Source organism: Delphinus delphis, chromosome X, assembly GCF_949987515.2.
Source record: "Delphinus delphis chromosome X, mDelDel1.2, whole genome shotgun sequence".
Lineage (NCBI taxonomy): Eukaryota > Metazoa > Chordata > Mammalia > Artiodactyla > Delphinidae > Delphinus > Delphinus delphis.
In genome coordinates, this window is record NC_082704.1 from 15,975,351 (window position 1) to 15,997,624 (window position 22,274).

The window sequence follows — 22,274 nt, forward strand, 5'->3', positions numbered from 1 at the left end:
TCACCTAAAAAGTAATTTTGTCCTACGGAGAATTCATCTTGTCCTGATACCTTAAAATATAAAGTTGTAGTTTGGTCTTAGAGTTTTAAGGGGGAATTGAAAACTGTCCCTGTCTACTGAGTTCTTCCAGGTCTCAAATTTAGTTCCGTGGTGTCTCATTCTAATTCCAGCTGGCCTGTTTCCTTTTAACCATTATCCGGATACTAATTTGAAAGGCTTATGTTTTCTTTTTTGTAACCCACTTCATTGGTGACTATATAATGAACACACTGAAAACTGAAAGATGTATATAGTATTTAGATGCAACAAAAATGTGGGAATAGGTCAATCTGCTCTCAGCAAAGTGTATCTCATTAGAAAGTTGTTTCTCAGAATTCAAGGACATCTGTATAGATAGGGCACTCCTTAATTGGTACATCTTTATAGATAATGCAAAAAACAGGTGCTTGAGGCATTGACAAGTCACTAAAATTTTGTACCATGATACGCTTTCCAGAATGTCTAGAAAATTTTAAGTAGCATAAATAGATTTCATGTTTTACGCTATTCATTTGCCAAAAACATTTGCCTTGGAATTCAGTGCTGATTAATTACATTGATAAATTCGTTCCCAGAAGGTCACCAGTGAGCTCCCTGGAGTTCCCCTTTGATCTTTAGTAATACTTTACATGGTTGAACTCCTTCAAACTCTGTCCTTAGCTTTCAAACACTGAAGTATTTCAGTTTGTCCTTACTCCAGAAGGGATAAGGAAGAGAAAGTGTTCTAGATATTGAGAATAGTATGAACAAAGCCACAGAGAAATGAATATGCTTGGTGAGTCCAGAAAATGTGAGTAGATGGGGAATAAAGCAAGGGAGCCTTTAACCCACCATTACTACTCTTGGCCTCTTGTGGGATGTCCCAGTTTCAGACTGAGCAAAGGATAGGAGCCAGATTTTATCACACACCTGAGCCCAGCATTTCCTATACAGCTGGAGCATATATTTTTTCATAGGTCAAGGGACATCAGTCAACTACCCTATTTCAGGGAATCATAGAGCAAGGGCCTGGGGTAAAATAGGGGTAAAGACAGAAGGCAGACTATTCATCTTCCCTTCAGCCTCCAGTCAAGTATCTCCATGCCAAGTCTCAACCCTTCATGCATTATTGATTAGGGAGTGGCTTTTTAGAGTCCAGTGAGAGATTCATTGAGTTTTTCAGCCTCTTGTGCTTTCTAATTTGATCCTCCGTGCTTTCTATAACAGAATACATTTCCCTTTTTTCTTCAATGAGGGTAATTTCAGGCTGCAGAATATGACTGATATGACTCACAGGAATACAATTTATTTTATAGCATATTACAAGACACAAGACATTGCTTAGAAGACCCCAGGGAACAATTGGAAATTGCTTTTCTACCTTGTAGATTATTTAACAGTAGCTGTTGTGATGTGATAAACTGATAAAAGATTGATTTCTGTAGTTACTATGTGTACAAAAAGCTAACCTCGAGATGTTTGATATGATCTTCTTTTGTGGTCTAGAAAGCTGCCTGTGGGCATGTTGTAATTGAGCTAGTGTGAGCAATTTTAAGTGACATTTACCAGTCTGACTTGAAAGAACTGTTCTTTATTATGGATCTTGATTTTACTATGGAAGCAACGTATAATTTTACTTCATTTCCTTGGTACCTACTCTCCCCAAACAACTCTCTATCCCTTCTAACCGCACCCCGCTCCCGCCCTGATCATCTGATTCTTTTCTCTAAAATATTCAAGCTTTTGTTTAAATTTCCAGTCCTGCTGTTTGTCTGGCTGCATATTAAGACCCATTTGGTATCACTGCCTTGAACCTCAGGTCTTCCCACAAAGCACACTTTGATCTGTTTCTAGGATAACAGAAGAGCACATCTGCTTTTGGAAAATTGAGTCTGTTTTGCTTATTATAAGCCCCCAGGTAAAGGGAACGTCAACCTAAATGTAGCTAGAGAACAGATTCTGTTCAGTGTGACTGAGCAATGAATAATAGCCACACCTAGTCAATTCGGGTAGAATGCTTGCTGTAGCAGGCAAGTTTGTTCACTGTATCTAACAGGTCTAAATTGACATTTGCACGTATAAAATTCCACCTCAGAAAGCTCTTGTTAGCTTTATTGAGGAAGTTTAGCAAGTGAGGCAAAGGGTGTGACTCCCTAGTATTTTTCAGTGCAGTTTAAGAGAGATAGTTGCTGATGTTCACAGCAAAAAATTGTACAATTAAGAACTCCCGTTGGCATAATTAAGAGGCAGACACGAGCACTGGAGAAGAATTTTAGGGCAAGCAGACACATTGGATTCCAACTCTCAAGCAAAGCTAATGTTTCAAAATTTCAGGTCTTCTTTTCACAACTTGGAATCTTCATTACAGAAAGAAATTTCCAAGGAAGGATTCTCACTGCTGGATGTAATATATGCATGTAAAAGGTGGATATGATGTTAGAAGGCTACTAAAAATATTTTTGGCTCAGACATTTTGTATAATCTAGACCTGTCTATATCTAGTAAATTCCTTTTGCTTCTCTGTTTGAATGTGATGATTCACGTAGAACCAGTTCTTTACACGCAGGTAAACTTGACCCAGTCGGGTGTATTCACCTGATGATTCATACAGAGATTACTGGATCATCCATCACGGTGTGCCAAGTCCTCCGGTCTGCTGTATGCTTTTCATGACTTGCATTCCTGTGGCCAAGTCATGGTGTTCCAAAGCACAGAGGCTATAAACACGGGACTTCAGTCTTTTTCTTTATCACAGATAGAATCATCTCATGTCTGTCTGGACCCTCCCCACCTTTTTGCATCATTTTTACAATTCTATTTACCAAATATATTTCTCAGAAACAAGCTTATATGTCTGTCTGACATTAATATAGTAAGGAATGAAGGTGATGTGACACTTCAGGACCAAATGGGGAAAAATAGGAAGTTGCAGTAGATAAGAGGAAGGGAGATATACTAATTAGTGAATAATTTCAGTATTTTTAGGCTCCCGTGTTTTGAACGTTTTTCTTCTTTAATTAAATAGGACCTCTAAGATATTATATTACTCTATGCAACTTTGGACCGGGACAGATTTAAGTGAATAGAAGTAAAATTGCAAAATATTTATTTACTTTTTAACTTTTGAAAATATTAAATGATTTTGTAGTTAAAGATGAAAGGATAATATCCTTCCCTCACCAAGACACATTCTACATTTTGCATATTCATCCAGAGTTATAGTTTTTCTAGCTCACATAAATTAGTTTGATTGACTGAAGTATATATGCTATCTCCCTGTTGTCAGGGCTCTTCTATTAAAAAATTATCATTAAAAAGGTGAGCAAGACATTTTGTAGATTTAATGGAAAAGGAAATTCTATCCATTTTCCAGATTACCAGTCTCATGGACAATACAGAAATTACAGTGAATTTTAATGAAGATTCTTCAGTGAGTCTCTCAGTTTACCTACTCATGAAACGATGAATGACAACCTTTACGTCTTTCATCTCAATGTGGTGACATTCGGTGTTTTGTAAAGTGATTTTTGCAAAATGTTCAAGTCAGTGGACGACGGGCATTATGTAATTATAAGATTAATATGCTCTTAATATAATTGTGACTGTCATTATCATGAGCAGATCATATCACAGGAGTGTTTGGAGTGATACCATGCTAAAAGCCCAAAGTTTTATCAAGATTTTACTAAGTTTCCTAAAAAATTAGAAAAGATTTTACTTCTAGATGTAGCAACTGAGACCTAATATTATGTATTTGTTCCACAAATTGTTCCCAGGTGTAGGCTTACCTTGAGGTTAGTGAAGGCTCAGGGCCCCTCATTAGCGTGGTGTCATGCCAGGGCCCCGGGAGGAGGCGTAGCAATGTGTTCACAGTGTGTTTGTAAAATTTGCCAAAGATATTTGTGTATCCTTTGTTCTGAAGGCCTAAACTTGGGGCCCCACAGATCCTGGATTCACTCCTGATTGCAATTACTTGTCCAAAGTAGAGTAGTTATTCAGGTCCTTTCCCGAGGCTGTGCATGTCACACAGCTTAAAGCTCCTTTTAGAGTAAAGCAAAATAAATCACACCAGCTGGAGGTTTGCTGCCTTGCCCCACTCGGCTTAATAGACAATGTGAAATCTGTTTTTCTAAAAAGTGAAATGAAAATGCTGTACTTTTGCTGTCAAACAGAGGGCATTTGTACATGATATCTTTACAGTGCGCAGTTTCTTTGATAGTGAGGAATCTCAACACTCTCCCTTTATCCTCCCTCATATATTCCCAGGAGATAAATTAAAATGTAATCTCCTCTCAGCCCATTTTGTGTCCTCCTCTGGATCTGGTTAGGTCGGTTGGTGAGAGGCTGGTGCTAATGAGACCATGTGGGCCCGTTAGCTTTCCTGCTTGCGGTCACAGTCTAAGCTCCAGCAGCTACCTCAGCATGGCTTGCCGTTCATCACCGGTGAGGTGAAGGCAGGGAAGTTGGGAGGATCTGCGAAAATCGTTTTCCCTGACGGAGGATAAAAAATCACAACAGCAACGAGAAACAAAGCCAATGCTTGGCAATCTCACCTAGAGAGGATGATATTTTTTTTCTTATCACCATCCTCTTGCTCAGATCAGTAGAGTTCAGTGGTTTGTCACTGAGAGGGCCATCAGGAGACCTAGTGTGAAAAAATGTGGTTGCCCTCCCCACCTGATAATAATCTTTCCCCCAAATAATCCTAATCTGCCATAATAATCTTTATAGATGTACTAAATATTATTTGAAAACCTTCTTCACCTAGTCTCCCCTCTTAAACCGTTCTGTGGATATCAGAAACATTAGCAATTCAATCGTCCCCTGGGACCACACATTTTGTAATAAGAAGTTGCATATTTCAGTCTGTAGTATCACTAAACCGTTTTTTTTTCCAGACTCTTTATTGGATACCTTTTGATACTGATGATTTAGCCACTCCAATTAAAAACTGCCACGCATACATATGTGTGGGTGTGCGTACGTGCATGTGCACATGCATGTGTATGTGTTATACAGTACCCTGTGCTTCTAATACGGTTTAGCATTTCAAAAGACCGTTTGGGAGTGGCCTTCTGCTTAAAGTTTTCCGAGATAGAGACCAAAACTGATGGATGTTTCAATCTCTCTGCCACTAACTTTCGATCCCTGAGTGTTTCTTTTGTTTGGTGATTTTTGATTCGGATTTTTCTAACTGGTAAACCTAAAAGTAATCAATGGCTTAGGAATCCCTTTTGACTCAATTCACTAAATATTTCTTGAGCATCTACTCTGTGCCAGGCATTTATAAGAGTAAGAGATGGATTAAAAGGTGAATTAGAAACAGTCTCTACCCTCTAGGAATATATGATCTAACAGTAGTGAAATGGTGGATTAATGTTTTCGTGATCCCCATCGTTTCTGCTTTGTACCTGATCCTCCGTATTTTTATAGCTTTGGGCTTTCTTTTTTCCTCCGTAGAGTATTTTTAGATTAGCCATGCAAGGTTTCGTTTTAGTTTGTGTTGTTGTTTTGGTGGCGGTGGTGGTGGTGCTTTGTTGAACCTCTGATAATTATAACCCTTTGCATCCATTTATCCTGGATTTGCACTGAGATGTCTCTAGTCTCCAGGCTTCCTGTGGGTTCTTTGCTTTTCTCAGCTCTTGCCATTTCCCCCTCCCCCCAAACCCTTCCTTTTTTCATACCCGTTGTTAAAATTGGGTAACCACTTGATTTTTTAAGTACTTTTTCTTTCCTAGTGGTATACTAAAGTTAATTGAATTGTCACTGTTATTACATAGTGATTCACCAACAAATAATTTTTAGGGCAGTTCTTGTTCACGTCTCAGGAGCAAAGTTAAAATCCCCTCACCCATCTGAGGAAGAAGTCATTTACCCTTCTGCCAGATCCTTACCTCTAGGAATCAGCTGTGGATTATAATTCCTGACCTGCTCTGCAGCTTCTCCCACCACCTACAGGCAGATCCAAACCATGACTTGTTCCCTCTTTCTTGTGATACTTTACACCTTTTATACGCACAATAATCTATCGACCCTTCCCCTACCTGTCTTCCTTCAATGCTCCCCCTTATTTGGAGACTTCCATGATTAGTAAGGTCAGAAAAGCCAGGTCTAGGTGAAGATAACTATTCACTTGGACCCTTGAATGTATTTGTTTTTCTTCACTCTCTCTTGGGCCACAGTGACTTATTCATTAACAAGTGTGATTAGTACATAAACACCACTATCGGCTTGCATCTGTTTATAAAGTTCACTCTCAATTATTGAGGGACCAATTAACTAGTCTGGAGGTTATGTGGGCCTCCTGCAGTGTGCCTTTTGGCCACTGCAGTCCCCCTAGAACAACGCTCAGAGAATGTGGAGATGACCAAGCAAAAACTGTGAAACAAAAACGATTCAGTTGTGCTCCTCGTCGTCAACAGCTAGTAAAGTCTGATGGAAACAAAAATGATACATTTCATTGTACTTTGGGATTATCTAAGGATAGAAATATGCATGGTGACTGGGGAAAGGGGCTTCCTTTTGTACTGTATAAATGCTTGTAAATGAGTAATAAAATTAAGGTCTTATGAGTGATAAAGTTAAGAGTGCTATTTTTCTGGTATTAAAATCAAGTCAACAAATTGTTACCAAATGTTTACCATCCTATAAAAGAAAATGTTTAGTCGTCCACCTTTAGACAGGAATTTAGAGAGAGGAGACCTCAATTATGATGTTGACTTCAGGCCAGGATCAGCCTAAGAGACTTAAGTGTCTTGCATTCATCCAACAATAATTGTAACTGACCTTGGATAGTATTCAAGTAACTACAAATAGATCTAGGCTGTGGGGAGATACAGAGATGGATTTAGCATAACATTTAATTTTTTTTCTTTATACTAGCTTGAGGAATAACTCATTTTAAGTAATAAATCAGTGTTACTAAGATGTATATGTGAACTAGACATATTTATTTGAGGCATCATTTTTCACTGAGCTGTATTATTATTCAGAGGTGCTTCAGAATCCTTTAAGGCCAAAATGTGGTGGCTCCTAAAATTTTACCTTTACAGGAGTCCATCTATCTCCCCATTCTTAGTCACTGAGTAGTTATTGTTTTATAAACAAATAGTTAAGAACATGAATTTTACTAACTATGTAAAAGAACATTTTAGTGAATACTTTAGTATCTGTTTGTAAAGTTTAACTTCTTCAGCTTATGGAATCTTGCTACAAGTATTAAATTCACACCAATAGACTTTTATATAATTAGTGCTTTACTTCAGAAATTGATGGAGTGCTTTATTTTTTGGAATCCTTTAGAATGAGGGTCAGCAAAATTTTCTCTAAATGACTAATAAAAGTATTTGAGGATTTGTGGGAAAGAAACAAAGTTGAGGATATTATGTAGGTACTTCTGTAACAAGAGAGAAAACAGATATCCACACTTTTTGTTATATAGGTCTACGAGTGAGTGCAGTGGAATTTATTTATGGACACTGAAACACGAATTGCATATAATTTTCATGTGTTATGAAATATTACTTATCTTGTACCTTTTTTCAACCATTTAAAAAGGTAGAGAATAACAAATGCTGGAGAGGCTGTGGAAAAAAAGGGAACCCTCCTACACTGTTGGTGGGAATGTAAATTGGTACAACCGCTATGGAGAACAGTATGGAGGTTCCTCAAAAGACTACAAAATAGAGTTGCTATATGATCCATCAATCCCACTCCTGGGCATATATCCAGACAAAACTATAATTTGGAAAGATACGTGCACCCCTATGTTCATAGCAGCATTATTTACAATAGCCAAGACATGGAAACAATCTAAATGTCCATCAATGGATGAATGGATAAAGAAGATGTGGTATATGTATACAATGGAATATTACTCAGCCATAAAAAAGAATGAATTAATGCCATTTGCAGCAACATGGATGGACCTAGAGATTATCATACTAAGTAAAGTAAGTCAGAAAGAGAAAGACAAATACCATATGATATCACTTATATGTGGAATCTAAAATGTGACACAAATGAACTTATCTACAAAACAGAGACAGACTCACAGACATAGAGAACAGACTTGTGGTTGCCAGGGGGGAGGGGTGGGGGGGTTGAATTGGGAGTTTGGGACTAGCAGTTGCAAACTAATACGTATAGAATGCGTAAACAACAAGGTCCTACTGTATAGCACAGGGAACTATATTTAATATCCTATAATAAACCATAATGGAAAAGAATATGAAAAAGTAGTATGTGTGTGTGTGTGTGTGTGTGTGTGTATATATATATATATATATATATACTGAATCACTTTGCTGTACACCAGAAACTAACACAACATTGTATATCAACTATAATTCAAATAAAATTTAAAAAAAAATAAAATAAAAATGTAGAAACCAGTCTTACCATTCTGGCCATACAAAAACAGGGCAGGCTGGATTTGGTTCAGGAGATGTGGTTTGCCAACCGTTACCCTAGAACACAAGCTCTTAAACAGTAAGTCGTCCATAACCCCACACCAGGGGTGAGTTTCATGAGGTCCTTGAACTTCTTGAGATCACATGCAGTTTATGCACATATGAATTTTTCCGTGGACAGGGTCTACAGCTCTCATCAGACTCTCAGAGAAGTTCAGGACTCGAAAAAGATTAGGTGCCTCTGTTCTAAAGGCAATTCACCAAATTTTAGAAAGCATTTCCTAAGGCCCTGATAGTTCCTAGGTACTGTGCAAGTAACTGGTAGCCCGCGGGAATTCCTACCCTAGCAGCTAATACTGCAAGAGACATTGAGGGTAAATAATTGTCTAGGTGATCGTTTTATTCATATAGTCAGTTGTCGCCATCATTCGTGTTGGTTTTATAAGTCTCAGAGAAAGATGAAAATCCATACCCCCTGTTCTAGGAGGGAAAGTTTTCTCATATTTTCAAATATTTAGGAAATAATTTAGGTTTGAGTGAATATCTGAAACATATTTAAGTGCCCAGACCATTCAGGTTGTAAATAGAAATCAGATTCAACCTGTTAGGAACCTTTTTCTTTAATATTAAGATTACCCCACTAATTGGTTCATGTTAGCTCAACTGACATCAAAGGCTGCAATACAGGTATAGGAAGGATTAAAGTCGCTTATTAAAATTGAATGTGTGAACTTGCAGGCTGCCTGATATAACAGGTGGCTGTTAACTAAAGCTAAGCCCTTGAATGTTCACATTCATGAAAATGGAGTGGTTACCCTGGGGCAGAGGTGGTGGTGAGAAACAGAAATGTCCATTTGAAAATAAATAAGAAACTCAGGAGTTCCTCCCTGTGCCCGAGGGTTGGGAATAAAAAAAACCTGCTTCTTCTCAATAAACAGAGTTATAGAATGAAGTTTATACCAAGGAGGAAAATGGTTATAAAATCTACAATACTAACTTTTAAAACCCAAACATGGCACAGTATAACCTGACAAACCCTAAACTTTTTCAGCAAGTCTCTTGCACTATTTATATAGACTTTTCATTTTCAGCTTGTTTTCATACAATTGGAACATATAACAAACGTGAGAGGGTTAAAACATATTCTAAAGAAAGCAGAAGTTAACCAGGAAATTTCCCCCCAAAAAGGAAGGAAAAAATACAGAAGTTCAGAGCTATTATAAATAGGAGCTATTATAAATTCAGAGCTATTATAAATAGGAGCTATTATAAATTCAGAGCTATTATAAATAGGAGCTATTATAAATTCAGAGCTATTATAAATAGCTATTATAAATAGGAAGCATTGCTTACACGTACATTATTCTTAAATATTATTGATCGGTTATTTATTAGTGATTAATGATTTTTTAATCTGGAAAATTCACTCACCTGCAAGTTTTCCTTTTAATTCAATAGTTTTCATTCCATGAGAAGTATGACATGTCCCTATTCCCTGTTACATCACAGCGCTAGTTAGGCTGGGTCAGCCCTTGGCTTTTGTCCTCAAACCTTAAAGCACCTCCCTGACTGCCCCATCATCTTTCCTGCCACCTGACGTCACCCCTTTCCTCTTAAAGCTCTTGGCCACCATGCCTTCTCTGCTTAACCCTGGTGAGTCTTGCCAGTTTGGGGAGGAGGGGGCATGCTCTTTCTGCCCTTCCAAATTTGCCAGTTAGCTAATGATAAACTCATCTAAGGTAGAGTGCTAATGGGGAAGTCCTTCCTTCCAAGCTGAATGTTGTTTGTAACGGGTTTCACGGAGAAGGCTGTGCTATTGAAAGTTTCAAGTCCGACTAGGGTGTGGCGCCATGAATATAGATCGCCCCCCACTTCACACTCAATAGACTTCTATTCTGCCTGCATTTAGAGCTGTTCCTATTAATGTGATTTAGCAGAAGGTGTGGGCATAGCTTGGCAGTGCAACAGATTATTGTTTTAGTGAAAGAAATAAAAAGAAAGCAAGAAAGAACAATGCTATTAGTAATACATGAGACATCACCATTTGCATGACAATGCGCTACCTACCTTATAAAGTCACTATTAGAAATGTACTATATTTAACCATGATTTGTTATTCATTCATTAAAATGCTTACATTATTTTTAAATTATGTCATTGATTATATCAGTCATTCACTATATATTGGGTACTATAGGGGAGACAAGAGAACTATCAAAGAAATTATGACCACATTGAGAAGAAAAGACACCCACATAGGGAACAAACTGGAAAACAGCACAGTAAAGTGATAAATTATGTGGTTACAGATAATAAAGGCAGTACATATATGAAACTCTTTGAGATCAGGACTACCTAGAGGGGTGGGATAGGGAGGGTGGGAGGGAGACGCAAGAGGGAGGATATATGTATATGTACAGCTGATTCACTTTGTTATACAGCAGAAACTAACACAACAATGTAAAGCAATTATACTCCAATAAAGATGTCAAAAAAAAAGAAAAACCAAACATTTGACTAAAAGTTTTCAATAATTTCCATTTAGATTAAGTGAGAATTAATAACAAAACTGTGTATCATCTAGAGTGAAGTGTTTATAACTATGCTGTGTTACCATACATTATATGTATTTGTCAGTTCAGAATTTATTTTCAGTTAGCCTAAATTAGTTTTTTGTTGTCTCCATAAAGGTTGAGTATTTATGGAGATTAACATTTTTTGTGATGTTTACAATAAGATTTGAGTCAAATAAAATAACCTGTTAATAAAAAAAAATAGAAAAACCAGTAAGATTCCTTTGCATTTCCAAGACTTTTCTTTACAAGTTATACTCTAGTGTATGTACCTTATAATCCTGTTATCTCTTCCTGCCTAATAGGGATTCTCGTAGCATGTTCAGGGCCCCCTTTTTAACTGTGCACATCATCTGATCCCTCAGATAAAGACAAGGCTAGGCAAGTCAGATTCATTTGTAAAATAAGACCTCTAAAAAAAATGACCGTACTAATTTCATTTTAGATAGACAGCAAGAAGCTCTTACAGCTCTCACTTTTCAAAATCTACCCCTTTCTTCCTGCCTTCTTGCTTTCTTCCTTAATTGATAGTGGGCCAAGAAGCAAGTGTTTGGTAGGGCAGTTGGGAACCATGGTAGGACCAGCAGCTTTGGAGCCAAGCAGTACTGCGAGGAAGGGGAAGGGAAGGAAGAGGGTGGCATGAAGGGGGAGAACCTGAAGTCTGTGTGCAAAGGCCATGCTTGTGTGAGGAGATAAGGCAGATTGCCCACGTATTTGATATCGTTGGTGACATGGTTTTTAGGTAAAAATGGAAGTGCTAGAGAAAACACATTTGGAACAGACTCCATCAGTGGGATTTAATTTACTTATGACTTAAAATTATGTGGCTTGGCTTATCAGCTTACCAATAAATTTGTTACTCAAAGAGATTTGTGGTTTTAAAAGGAACTCCTCCTTTATGGGAATTAGTATGAGACTAAAAATAAAGCAGAAAATACAATGGTAACTTTTGATATGACTTGAGCTTTTTGAAAGAATGCTTCCTTGTGTAATAATAGGAATATTCTATTGATCTCTAACACCTTTTTTTCTCTTTTAATCATACAGACTTCTTTTCCTGTGACTCCATCCCTGGCAGCTAATCCTGCCATGGCTTTCAATCCCTACTTACCTCATCCTGGGATGGGCCTGGTCCCTGCCGAACTTTTACCAAATGCACCTGTGCTGATTTCTGGAAACCCGCCTCTCCCACTGCCAGGAGCTCCTGGTCCAAAACCGATGCGTTCAGATAAACTGGAGGTATTTGTGTAGAAATATATAAATCCCTATGGGGTAGATATTAACCTTATGCATAAACATTCTTAGAGCCCAATGTTTTCAATGCTTTAAATAAGTACATCCGAATTTTAAGCTTATGGAATATAACTTCAGAGAAATGTTAGACATTTTATTACTGCAATTTTACCCTGTTATGAAGTGCACGGTTGTATAGTAGGTCAAACAATGTCTTAGTGTACCCAGCTGCAGACTGTGCATCTCCTTTGCTATGGCACAGAAAGTCTGGTGGGAATGCTCCTTTCAGCCAGGCTCCAGCTTTGCAGAGTGGGATTACTGTATTCGTTGATGAGTCTCTACTTGCTAGAATAATCAAAAAGTCAGCTCCATTGGCAGCTCCTTAAATGCCTTGCCATGTATTGAACTGGAATCTGTGCATGTCCTTTAGTCATGGTCCACAAGTCTGCTTGTAAAAAGCACATTGCCGGACTTCCCTGGTAGCGCAGTGGTTAAGAATCTGCCTGCCAATGCAGGGGACACGGTTTGAGCCCTGGTCCAGGAAGATCCCACGTGCTGCGGAGCAACTAAGCCTGTGCACCACAACTACTGAGCCTGCACTCTAGAGCCCGCGAGCCACAACTACTGAGCCTGTGTGCCACAACTACTGAAGCCCGCGCACCTAGAGCCCATGCTCCGTAACAAGAGAAGCCACCGTAATGAGAAGCCCGCGCACCGCAATGAAGAGTAGTCCCCGCTAGCCACAACTAGAGAAAGCCCCCGCGCAGCAACGAAGACCCAATGCAGCCAAAAATAAATAAATAAATTTAAAAAAAAAAGAAAGCACATTGCTGTGTAATAAAGACACATCTTGGAGCTTAACAAAATAACCCCCTCTTGCAAACTTAGCTAATTACACTTTAGGCTGTGTATCAAGTGGAGGATTAAAAACTGGTTTTCAACAATACTTGCATTTCAACGTAAGGAAAGCAGACAAACTTTTCCTTTGGGAAGATTGGAGTTTTTCTTCCTCGGAATAGAAATTTTGTTTAGGTTTACATCTCATAGTGAATATGGCTCGACATTATCCTTCAGCTTTTAGAATTTTTCCTAAATAGACGACAAAAGAATGTATACTGTTGCTCTTATACATTCACTGGCAAAATAAATAAAAGCTAATCACCTTCCAAGCGTCAATGTGATTTTTTTTTTCTTTAAGGTTTGCCGTGAATTTCAGCGTGGAAATTGTACCCGTGGTGAGAACGATTGCCGCTATGCTCACCCTACTGATGTTTCCATGATTGAGGCAAGTGATAATACCGTGACCATCTGCATGGATTATATCAAAGGTCGATGCTCCCGGGAGAAATGCAAGTACTTTCATCCTCCTGCGCACTTGCAAGCCAGACTCAAGGCTGCTCATCACCAGATGAACCATTCAGCTGCCACTGCCATGGTAAGAACAGGCCAGGACTCGTCGACTGTTTGGGGATAAATGATTCTTATATCCCTCAATTTGTCTAATATCCTGGAACCATGATCTTGGATAGTCATGAGGGGACCTTAAAATGAATTGCCCAGGTTATAAGCTGGAAAAGAGAGAACCTATTTATTCTAGTTCACTAAAATTTTCTAAAGATAACTATTTAAAATCTTTCCTAATGATTTTAACTTACTGTGCTTTTTCTCCCATTTTTTAAGAAAGAGTAAATTATACAACTTAAACAGTAAATTATTTTGGAGTGGTTTTTATAGCCTAACTAACCTTAATATCGTAAAAAGGCAGAAAGTTGCCTTTCTGCCCCGTGAGCCACCTAGATGGTCACTTTGCTGGTAACATCCTTAATGCCTTTCACAAACAGAGGACTTGGAGGATGGGGTGGAAAATAGGTTCTAATTTCCCAAAGGTTAATGATTTCAAGTCAGCAGCCAGCCAAGGCTGTGGGGGCGGGGGGGGAATTTCTACATGGTTGGAGAAGAGGCCTGGCTATTGAGTTGCCCTAGTTAGTAAATTTGGGGGAAAAGTTAGTCCTACTGAACCACGAAAAGATAGGAGGTAGGAAACTATTTGCATAACACTATAGTGTGATAGGTTAAAAAATAGGAATTACGATTACTTACGCTTGTCACAGCTGTCAATTATTTTGATAGGCTGTGGGCTATTCATTTCTTTTATAGTCTGGGCTTTTCCTCATGTAATAGGGTATAACCCCAATAAGGGACAAAACCCTGAGGAAACCTCATTTTTCCCGGCTGTGGAAAAAAAATCACCTCCATGACCCTGAAGCCCATGACAGAGACCTTTCCTTTTCATAAGAGAGATACATTTGTTTTCAGACATCCCTATTTGTTGAGAAGGTTTTCCTCATACTAAGTTAAAATCTACCTTGTTGTAACTGGAACTTACACTTAGTTTATTGCAAAACATGCCAATCCCTATTTCATAGGAGCCTGATTCTCATGTCTTTTCCCTAAGCCAAACACCCCAAATTTGGACTTGTTCTCTTTCTCAGTACCCCTGCTCTCTCAGAACTGAACCCAATACTTTGTGAAAGAGCTGAGTACCAAAATAGAACAAACTTATTTTCTGCCTTGATCTGGACAGCGGAATTTGTTAACGAACGTTAAAAAAGACTTCACCAAATATTTTTTGTCTTAAATTATTTTGGATGAGGGAATTTTAAGCTATGAAAATAGGAAGGTACCCAGAATATTCAATGCAGAATTTAAGCCTCCAATTGTTAGGTTATTTCTGCTGGTGGCATACAGTTCAGAAACAACGCACCCTATTGTAAAGGAGAGGAATACAGTTGGCCCCCTAAAAATAAAGGTTCTCACATGCATGGGATGTACAAGGAATACCGTGCCTGTGCCATGGTGTACCTACCTGTCCAATGCTCAGTCATGGAGCCTTCGTATGTATGTGCCTATTTCTGATGATTTTGGTGTGTTTGTTAGAATGCATATAAGTCAGCCCCAAATCTCCATGTAGAGAGTTAAACAAACTATATATAGTAAGGTCTTCAACTGGTACTTTTGAACGTCAATAGAGAATTCTTTTCTGAGTGACTGATCAGAGCAGCGTCTTAAAGGTAAAGTAACACTGGCCCATAGGAATTTGTTTGAGGTAAGATTAAACAAAGGAGGCTGCATGAAGAAATTTAAGCTTTCTATATTTTAAAGATTCAGAGTTGAAATGCTTTGTGAAGCAGAGATTTTTACCCTGTTCGTGTTCATGTGCACAGCTCAGGTTGTCTTTACTGAAAGCAGCTTGTATGCATTTAAAAGGAAAGACTTGAAGGGGTGATATTTATTTCCCAAATGAAAATAGAGGTACCATTAGGCCTTCTTGTCCATAGGAATAAGGAGGTCACGGCATGCCCCTTTTCGGCTTGTGGAAGGCTAGATACTCAGCATAAGTGTGCCCGTCTCCTTAAGAATTTGGAGCATACCCAATCGTTGTTGCTGGGACAAGTTTTTAAAGTACTGTGCAATTTGCTGAGGAAAAAATGTAAAGTAATGTCAAATTTCTCCAATGAATCTGATCCAGGGGGAGCTTTGACTGAATATTTTAAGCACAGTGGGATTTTGAAAGAATTGTAGACATGAAAGGAGGATTTTAAAACGCTAAGAGGTTTCAGAATTAAACCTTACAACAAAGCAAGCAAGACATATCGAAAGGCACAGCAAGTCTCTATAAGTGAGAATTGCATACATTTTGCTATCTATGGTATCTGGGTGAGGTGGCGGGGGCAGACTAATTCATTTGCTTTTTCCTTACATGTTAGTTGGGAAATATACAGTTATAGGGTTTGGACCTGAAATCCTTGTATAATTTGAATTTTGGATTTTGGAGCTTTAGACTCTGATCTACTGACATCTGTTTTTTCACCTACATACCATTTATCTCCTAGATTTATATTGGAATTGTAACTGGCAAAAATTTCTTTCCTGCTTTATCTGTTGCTTCTGCTAATCTCATTTTAATAGGTTAGGAGATGAGCATCCTTTAGATGTTAATTTTAAATGATTATTTGCTGTCAACAGCATCCTGTCACATCCAGCCCACACGATGAGGTCCTTTTCAGCTTCATTAATTTGTCTAAATTAGTGAAGTTGAAAAGCTTCTTTTCCCCCCTGTATGTTTATTTTCTGTTTTGGACTGAGTATGTACTCATATAGTCAACGGCTTCATCCCTGAAGTTGGTTACCTTGCTCAATGGCGACCCTTGCAAAGGGTTCCCAGGCCAGGCCTTATCTAACTGCTGCTTGCTTGGTTTGCGTACATATTTTACTTTCCTTAATACTATTTATTAATCCACCCTTCCCTCCCAGGCCCTGCAGCCCGGTGCACTTCAACTGATACCAAAGAGATCAGCACTTGAAAAGACCAATGGTGCCACCCCGGTCTTTAATCCCAGTGTTTTCCACTGCCAGCAGGCTCTGGCTAACCTGCAACTCCCGCAGCCGGCATTTATCCCTGCAGGTGAGAACGGGGCTCTGGGCACCATGAGTTGCTTGATGTTGCGAATGAATACAGTGCCCACCAGCTTCCAAAGAGCATTTATGTGAGAACGGTCAACAGATATTGTGGTTAGAAATAAAACAAGGCAGCTATGCTCAATCTGTTTGTATACTGAACAAACTGTTTTCCTATGATTCCTGAAAATTAATGGTTTTGAAATCAAACTAGGAAACACTGTCAACATTTTTCTTTTGAGCATTTCCTAATTTTTGCTTCTCATGTTTGATTCACTTGTTTCAGTCTCAAACTAATTCCTTGATTCTTAGGTATCACTTTCAAAGACAATGGTCTGCCCTCAAAAAAAAAAAAAGAAAGTTTCCAAGCTTCAGCATTGCAAAAATAGGTAGTCCATATATCTTTGATATGCCAAAGATAGTTATAATAAAACTACCCTTGCATTTACAATATAATACAGTGTAGTATATATATATAAAACAGGTAGTTTTAGCCTCTAACTCTTAAACCAGTTAATATAAAATATATAGCAGTTTATCACATTTTCCTGACACTTTGTGGCATATTTTATTACCTCCTACATTCAACTATATTTAATAGCATAACAGTTTTGCACTAAATTGAAAAGAAAAATTTAAGCCATAATTTTTTCAAATAAATATCATAGGGGGCTTCCCTGGTGGCACAGTGGTTAAGAATCCACCTGCCAGTGCAGGGCACACGGGTTCAAGCCCTGGTCCGGCAAGATCCCACATGCCGCTGGCTGATTTGTAGCTGGCAACATGAAATTATTTCCATGACCAGATACGGTCTCAAACCAGCATTCATGCAGGCCCAGAAGCAGAAGAGCTGAGGTCAAACAAATATCATATATGAGGGGAATTACTTTTCTTCCAGTGGTTCAGTACTTTAAGAACAAGCATATAGTCTCTTAGGAATAAGTTGAAAATACTAACCCCTGGGAGTATGGTAGATTTTTTTTTTTGTCAGAATCATAAATGCCCCAGTTTGGAAACTGTTAAATGAAAGTTACATGCTTTAAAAATTAATTTAGAAACCTTGTTAATTATAAACATACTAAGCACATGGTATTGTATGCCTGGACTTGAAGAAACCCATTGGTTAACTGATACATTAATCAGTTAATTAATTTTGAAAGAAGCCATAACAATCCAGTCTTTTGTCCAGTTAACTAACCACAATAGTTCCTCATGATATCATTTAAAAACACAATTTTTACACCTGTTGGGCTGGATTTGGCTAATTTAAAATCTAGATTTACAAGCAAAAACATCAGAAGAATCCCTTTCTCCTTAATTAATAGCAAAAGAAAAACTTGTCAGGCTGAGAGCCCCCTCTTGATGAAAAGCCTATTTGCCATATGTTCACAGTCAAGTCCTTGGTTGCGAGGTGGAGAAAGCAATGATAATAGATTAGTGCCCTAAGTACAACTTATTGGCACCAGCTGCCAGATCCTGGTGCATATTTTGAAAATTGTACGTATAATAAATTAAAATTCTTCCTTTCATAATAAAAATCACTTAGGATGTATTCGTCCAGAATAAATATGTAATTTAAGTGAGCTAATACCTTTAAAGAAAAATTAATGTTCATTTTTATACCTAAGAATCCAAGAATTACTTTGATTACCTGGGTTTGGGATCTTAAGCTGTAATTGTGAGCATGGGAGATTACTGGATATGCATGTGCCGATTGATTAATATTGCTAAGAATATCTTTCTAGTTAGAAATTATTTCTATCAGTAAAACTTCAATAATGAAATATCTCTTTTCTTTACTTTTCACGCTTTTCTGCATGGTGTACAGGGCCAATACTGTGCATGGTACCTGCTTCAAGTATTGGTAGGTTTTGTACAAAAATTCTCAACTTTTTACAGTCTGAAAAAAAGTGTTTTTCTGTTGTGACTATGAAAGAGACAAGCAACTGGATGACGTGGCTGGACATTTTCTGAGTATTTAAGGTTTAATATGGTGCTGTCTGTTACATGTCTTTGTGGAATCACAACAGTCCTACACTCTCACAGTTGGTTGCCACTGTGGTCAAATACCGACCCTGCCATTTCTGTATTTTCACCCTAAAAATAGTAGCTGAAATATTTTGAAACATTTCCTTATCTAGCCAGAATGGGCAGTTTTATTCTTAGCTTTACATCTGTTACTAAGAAATTGTAAAATATTTAAAATATTTTAAATGTATAATTTGTAAAGTACAACACAACAATTCCTCCAAAAAAAAGTTATCCATAAGATCAAAATCATTCAATACTCAGATGTTGCAAAAAAGCAAAGCTAGAGCATTCTGTAGTGTTTTGTGATGATTTCTATAGTGTTCTAGGATGAAGTGCTATCTGCATGGAAACCAGGCACCACAGAATCATTTCAAAATGACTCTTTGGGGGTATGTGATTTTTAATAACCAGTTGCACACAGATCCTTTAATTAGCCCCCTATCCAATATGGTAGCCATCTCGAAACCATTTTGTACATCACTAACACCGAAGAAGACAAGGAAAGGGACTTGTTTCCCTGTCAGAACTCCTAGGGAGTTCACAGCTCCTATAGTTTCCATGGGCACCAGGAACAGACCAGGAGAAAATAGCTCTGTTCCATACAGGGAGGAATTATCCCACCTCACCCCACCATCTCATATCAATCCAGTTCCTTTTATTCTTTTTGAGAGTTCGCAACAGCTTGACCTCCATCCCATTGGTCAACCAAAGTCGATGCAGAACCCAAAAGGGCCTAACAGGTTTATCAAGATAAAACAAAAAAGTCAAAATGACAACTACATAGTAGTAGCACTCACTAACAGGTGAGGCCCCTGTTATTAGCTGTGCTCTGTCAGAATTAAAAACATTTCCACTGGTACTAACAGAAGCATCATATGCATATGATTAGAAGAGCATACTTCTGCAAGTTCGTGAAATGTGTCTCCATCTTCCCATTTTGTGACTCTGCTCCCTTGTCCTTTCACCTAAGAGCTCAGTGTAGGAATGCAAACTGCATGCTTCAGTGGTGCTGCTTTCTGCACAGTTCTTGTGCTCCCAAAGGGAAAACAAGAGTGTTTTTAGAATTGGCATGTGCTACAATAAGGGATGTTGATAGGTAATGGATAACTAGAGATGAGCATGAGAGATAACTACAGAGTTTCTGTTAATCACCATTTGGGGTACATTTGTGGTTTCTGTGACGTTGCATGTGTTGATTTTCCTCTCTCCAGGCCATTCACTTTCTCTGTAGACTTTCAGAAAATCTGAACTCAATCGATATATTATAGATGCAAATTATCACATATGCACACGTGCCATTCACACATTAATTCCTTGGCTTGCTATCCAAAATGAGCTAGAAATAAGGAAAGCATCCCAGCAGCTTTCAAAATGACATAGAAACTAGAAAAGGCAAAGAGAAATCAGCCTGAAAGAGATGTTGCAGCTGCTAGTCATTGTCGCTGTAATATTGCAGTGAAGACAAGATTCTGTCGGATATTTACTATGAAGTACCCCTTGGAAATTTCGGCTATTTATGAAACAATAAATAAATGGCCTACGTTGTTTCATAAGTAGCCTAAGTTTGCAAGGGGTTTGCCAGAGGTGTGCTGAAAAACCTGCGTGCCTAGGCCACTGTATCCTTTATCTGCTCCCCTACCGCATACCCACCAAGCAAACTATGATCTTTTTGTGTACAGATCAGGTAAGTATATCTTCACACCTGCAAATCCAGTGACAGCGCTCATGTCTGTCATGAGTTAGCGAAACCAAACACCAATTCACAGTTCCCTACTCCCGTTTTGAATGCACAGCCCAGTTACTTTTCTGCTTGACTAGCTGTTCATAGCGATTTCTGCCTGACTAGCTGTCCACAGAGATAGCCTTGGTAAACTCAGATTTGTCATAGGTACCCATTGTAACCCCTTCTGAAAATTTGGCCCTTGAAGTCAACTACAGTGTGATTCTGCTCAAAAACTAACTAAATGTTGAGAATGATTCCATTTTCCTTAATGGTAACTATAATTGGCTTTCCCCTTTTCTCTTTTTAAATATTTCCCCCTTCCATGCTGTGTTGCTTTGCACTGACTGTGATTGCATGTTGCACCCTGGTGTATCCATCATGATGATGTTACATGGCTTGTTGCTGTGATACCTGCCACGCCCCATTCCATCGTGTATGTCACGGTTACGTAAATGCTCCACCCCCTCGTGTGTTGCTTCCATGATTTCCTACTGAAAGTGCCCATGATGCACGGTGCTACACCTACCACTGTGTCTGCAGCAACACCACCTGCCACCAGCGTTCCCTTCGCTGCAACAGCTACAATCAATCAGGTTTGGCCATTTATTTCACCTGTTCAGACCTAGCTAACTACGGTGTGTTGGTAAGGCACAGTATATGCTTTTGGGATTGGTGAGAGACATTAGTCCCTATTCTTAAGTGTTTCTTTAGCCATTGTTACATTTAGAATTTCTCTTTTTGTGTATATTCTAGAGGGATGTTCCTGCTTTGCTGTTCATCCTGAGATGAGTCAGCAGAGTGTTCTTTTTTAATTGGTTACAGATGTCACTCTTGACATCTTATATATATAGTTGTTGCTTCCACACCAATCCTCAAAGGTATATACTAAATATTTTTTAAATGTTTCTTCATTGGTTGAGAGGAGAATTTATTTTAGTTGACTACCATTTTTGGTTATTGCGTTTGAACTTTCACTTAGTACTATCATCACCTTTACCTTTAGATCTACTGGAAAGAGAGATAACACATTTCTTTCCAAGGCACAGATACGCTTATCATTACCCAGTGATTACATCCGAAATTCCTTCTCATACCGACATGAGATGTGCTTGTGTTGTTTTAATTTTCATTTGCTTGAGGTTTTTACAGGCAGTCACAAGGCAAATTATGAGTTTGGGGTGAGTCTTGAAATTATAAGGAGATACTTAGAATAATTATTGTGTGATATTATGGCCATTTTGCCTTGTTAAAGTGGTAACCACTCTGAAAGACTGCAAGTTCCACTGCTGTTTCAATTACAAGTATGATAAACATTTAGGACACAGAGCATTAATCCATTGGGGAAACAAACCACATTCTAACCTGTGCTTTTCGCAAAGTTAACTATTATTGGATATGGTTAGTATGTCTAAATTTTTCTGTGAAATTGGTTACGGTTATTGATTACCATGTCCAAGCAGTGAACAAAATAAATGGAATTCTCTCAAGAAACTATTTTAATCTAAAATCTTTTTTACTACTATAGATACCCCCATTATCAATAGATGAACTGAATAGCAGCATGTTTGTTTCACAGATGTAGAAGTTACCAGTAGAACAGTAAGTCTCTTTAAGTATTAATATAATATTTGTAGGTTATATCTTTTATCTACACAGTTTGCATTTGCTAAAGACTTTGGTAAATATTTTCATTAATAGGCACTGCTTATAACTTAGAGCTTGATTTAAGCATTCTAAATTTTCCACAATGAAATATGGACAGCAAATATGCGATTTTTTAATATGAAAATGACAGCTGGTATTGTATTTTCCCAATGAGCTTACAAA

The 22,274-nt window shown here is 38.2% G+C and overlaps 1 protein-coding gene across 8 annotated transcripts in view; it reads left to right on the top strand.

Moving 5' to 3' along the window:
- MBNL3 (muscleblind like splicing regulator 3) overlaps positions 1-22,274 on the top strand; it is a 124,708-nt gene that overhangs the window by 94,111 nt on the left and 8,323 nt on the right. For 5 of the 8 annotated variants that reach the window (XM_060003027.1, XM_060003028.1, XM_060003032.1 and 2 more), the window contains 5 exons: positions 12,050-12,241; positions 13,434-13,670; positions 16,550-16,700; positions 20,946-21,040; positions 21,973-22,046. In XM_060003027.1, coding sequence (XP_059859010.1) covers positions 12,050-12,241; positions 13,434-13,670; positions 16,550-16,700; positions 20,946-21,040; positions 21,973-22,029 — 732 coding nt within the window. In that variant the 3' untranslated portion in view covers positions 22,030-22,046. The remainder of the gene's footprint in view (positions 1-12,049; positions 12,242-13,433; positions 13,671-16,549; positions 16,701-20,945; positions 21,041-21,972; positions 22,047-22,274) is intronic. The other 3 variants (XR_009518055.1, XM_060003030.1, XM_060003029.1) reach the window with 3 other exon arrangements.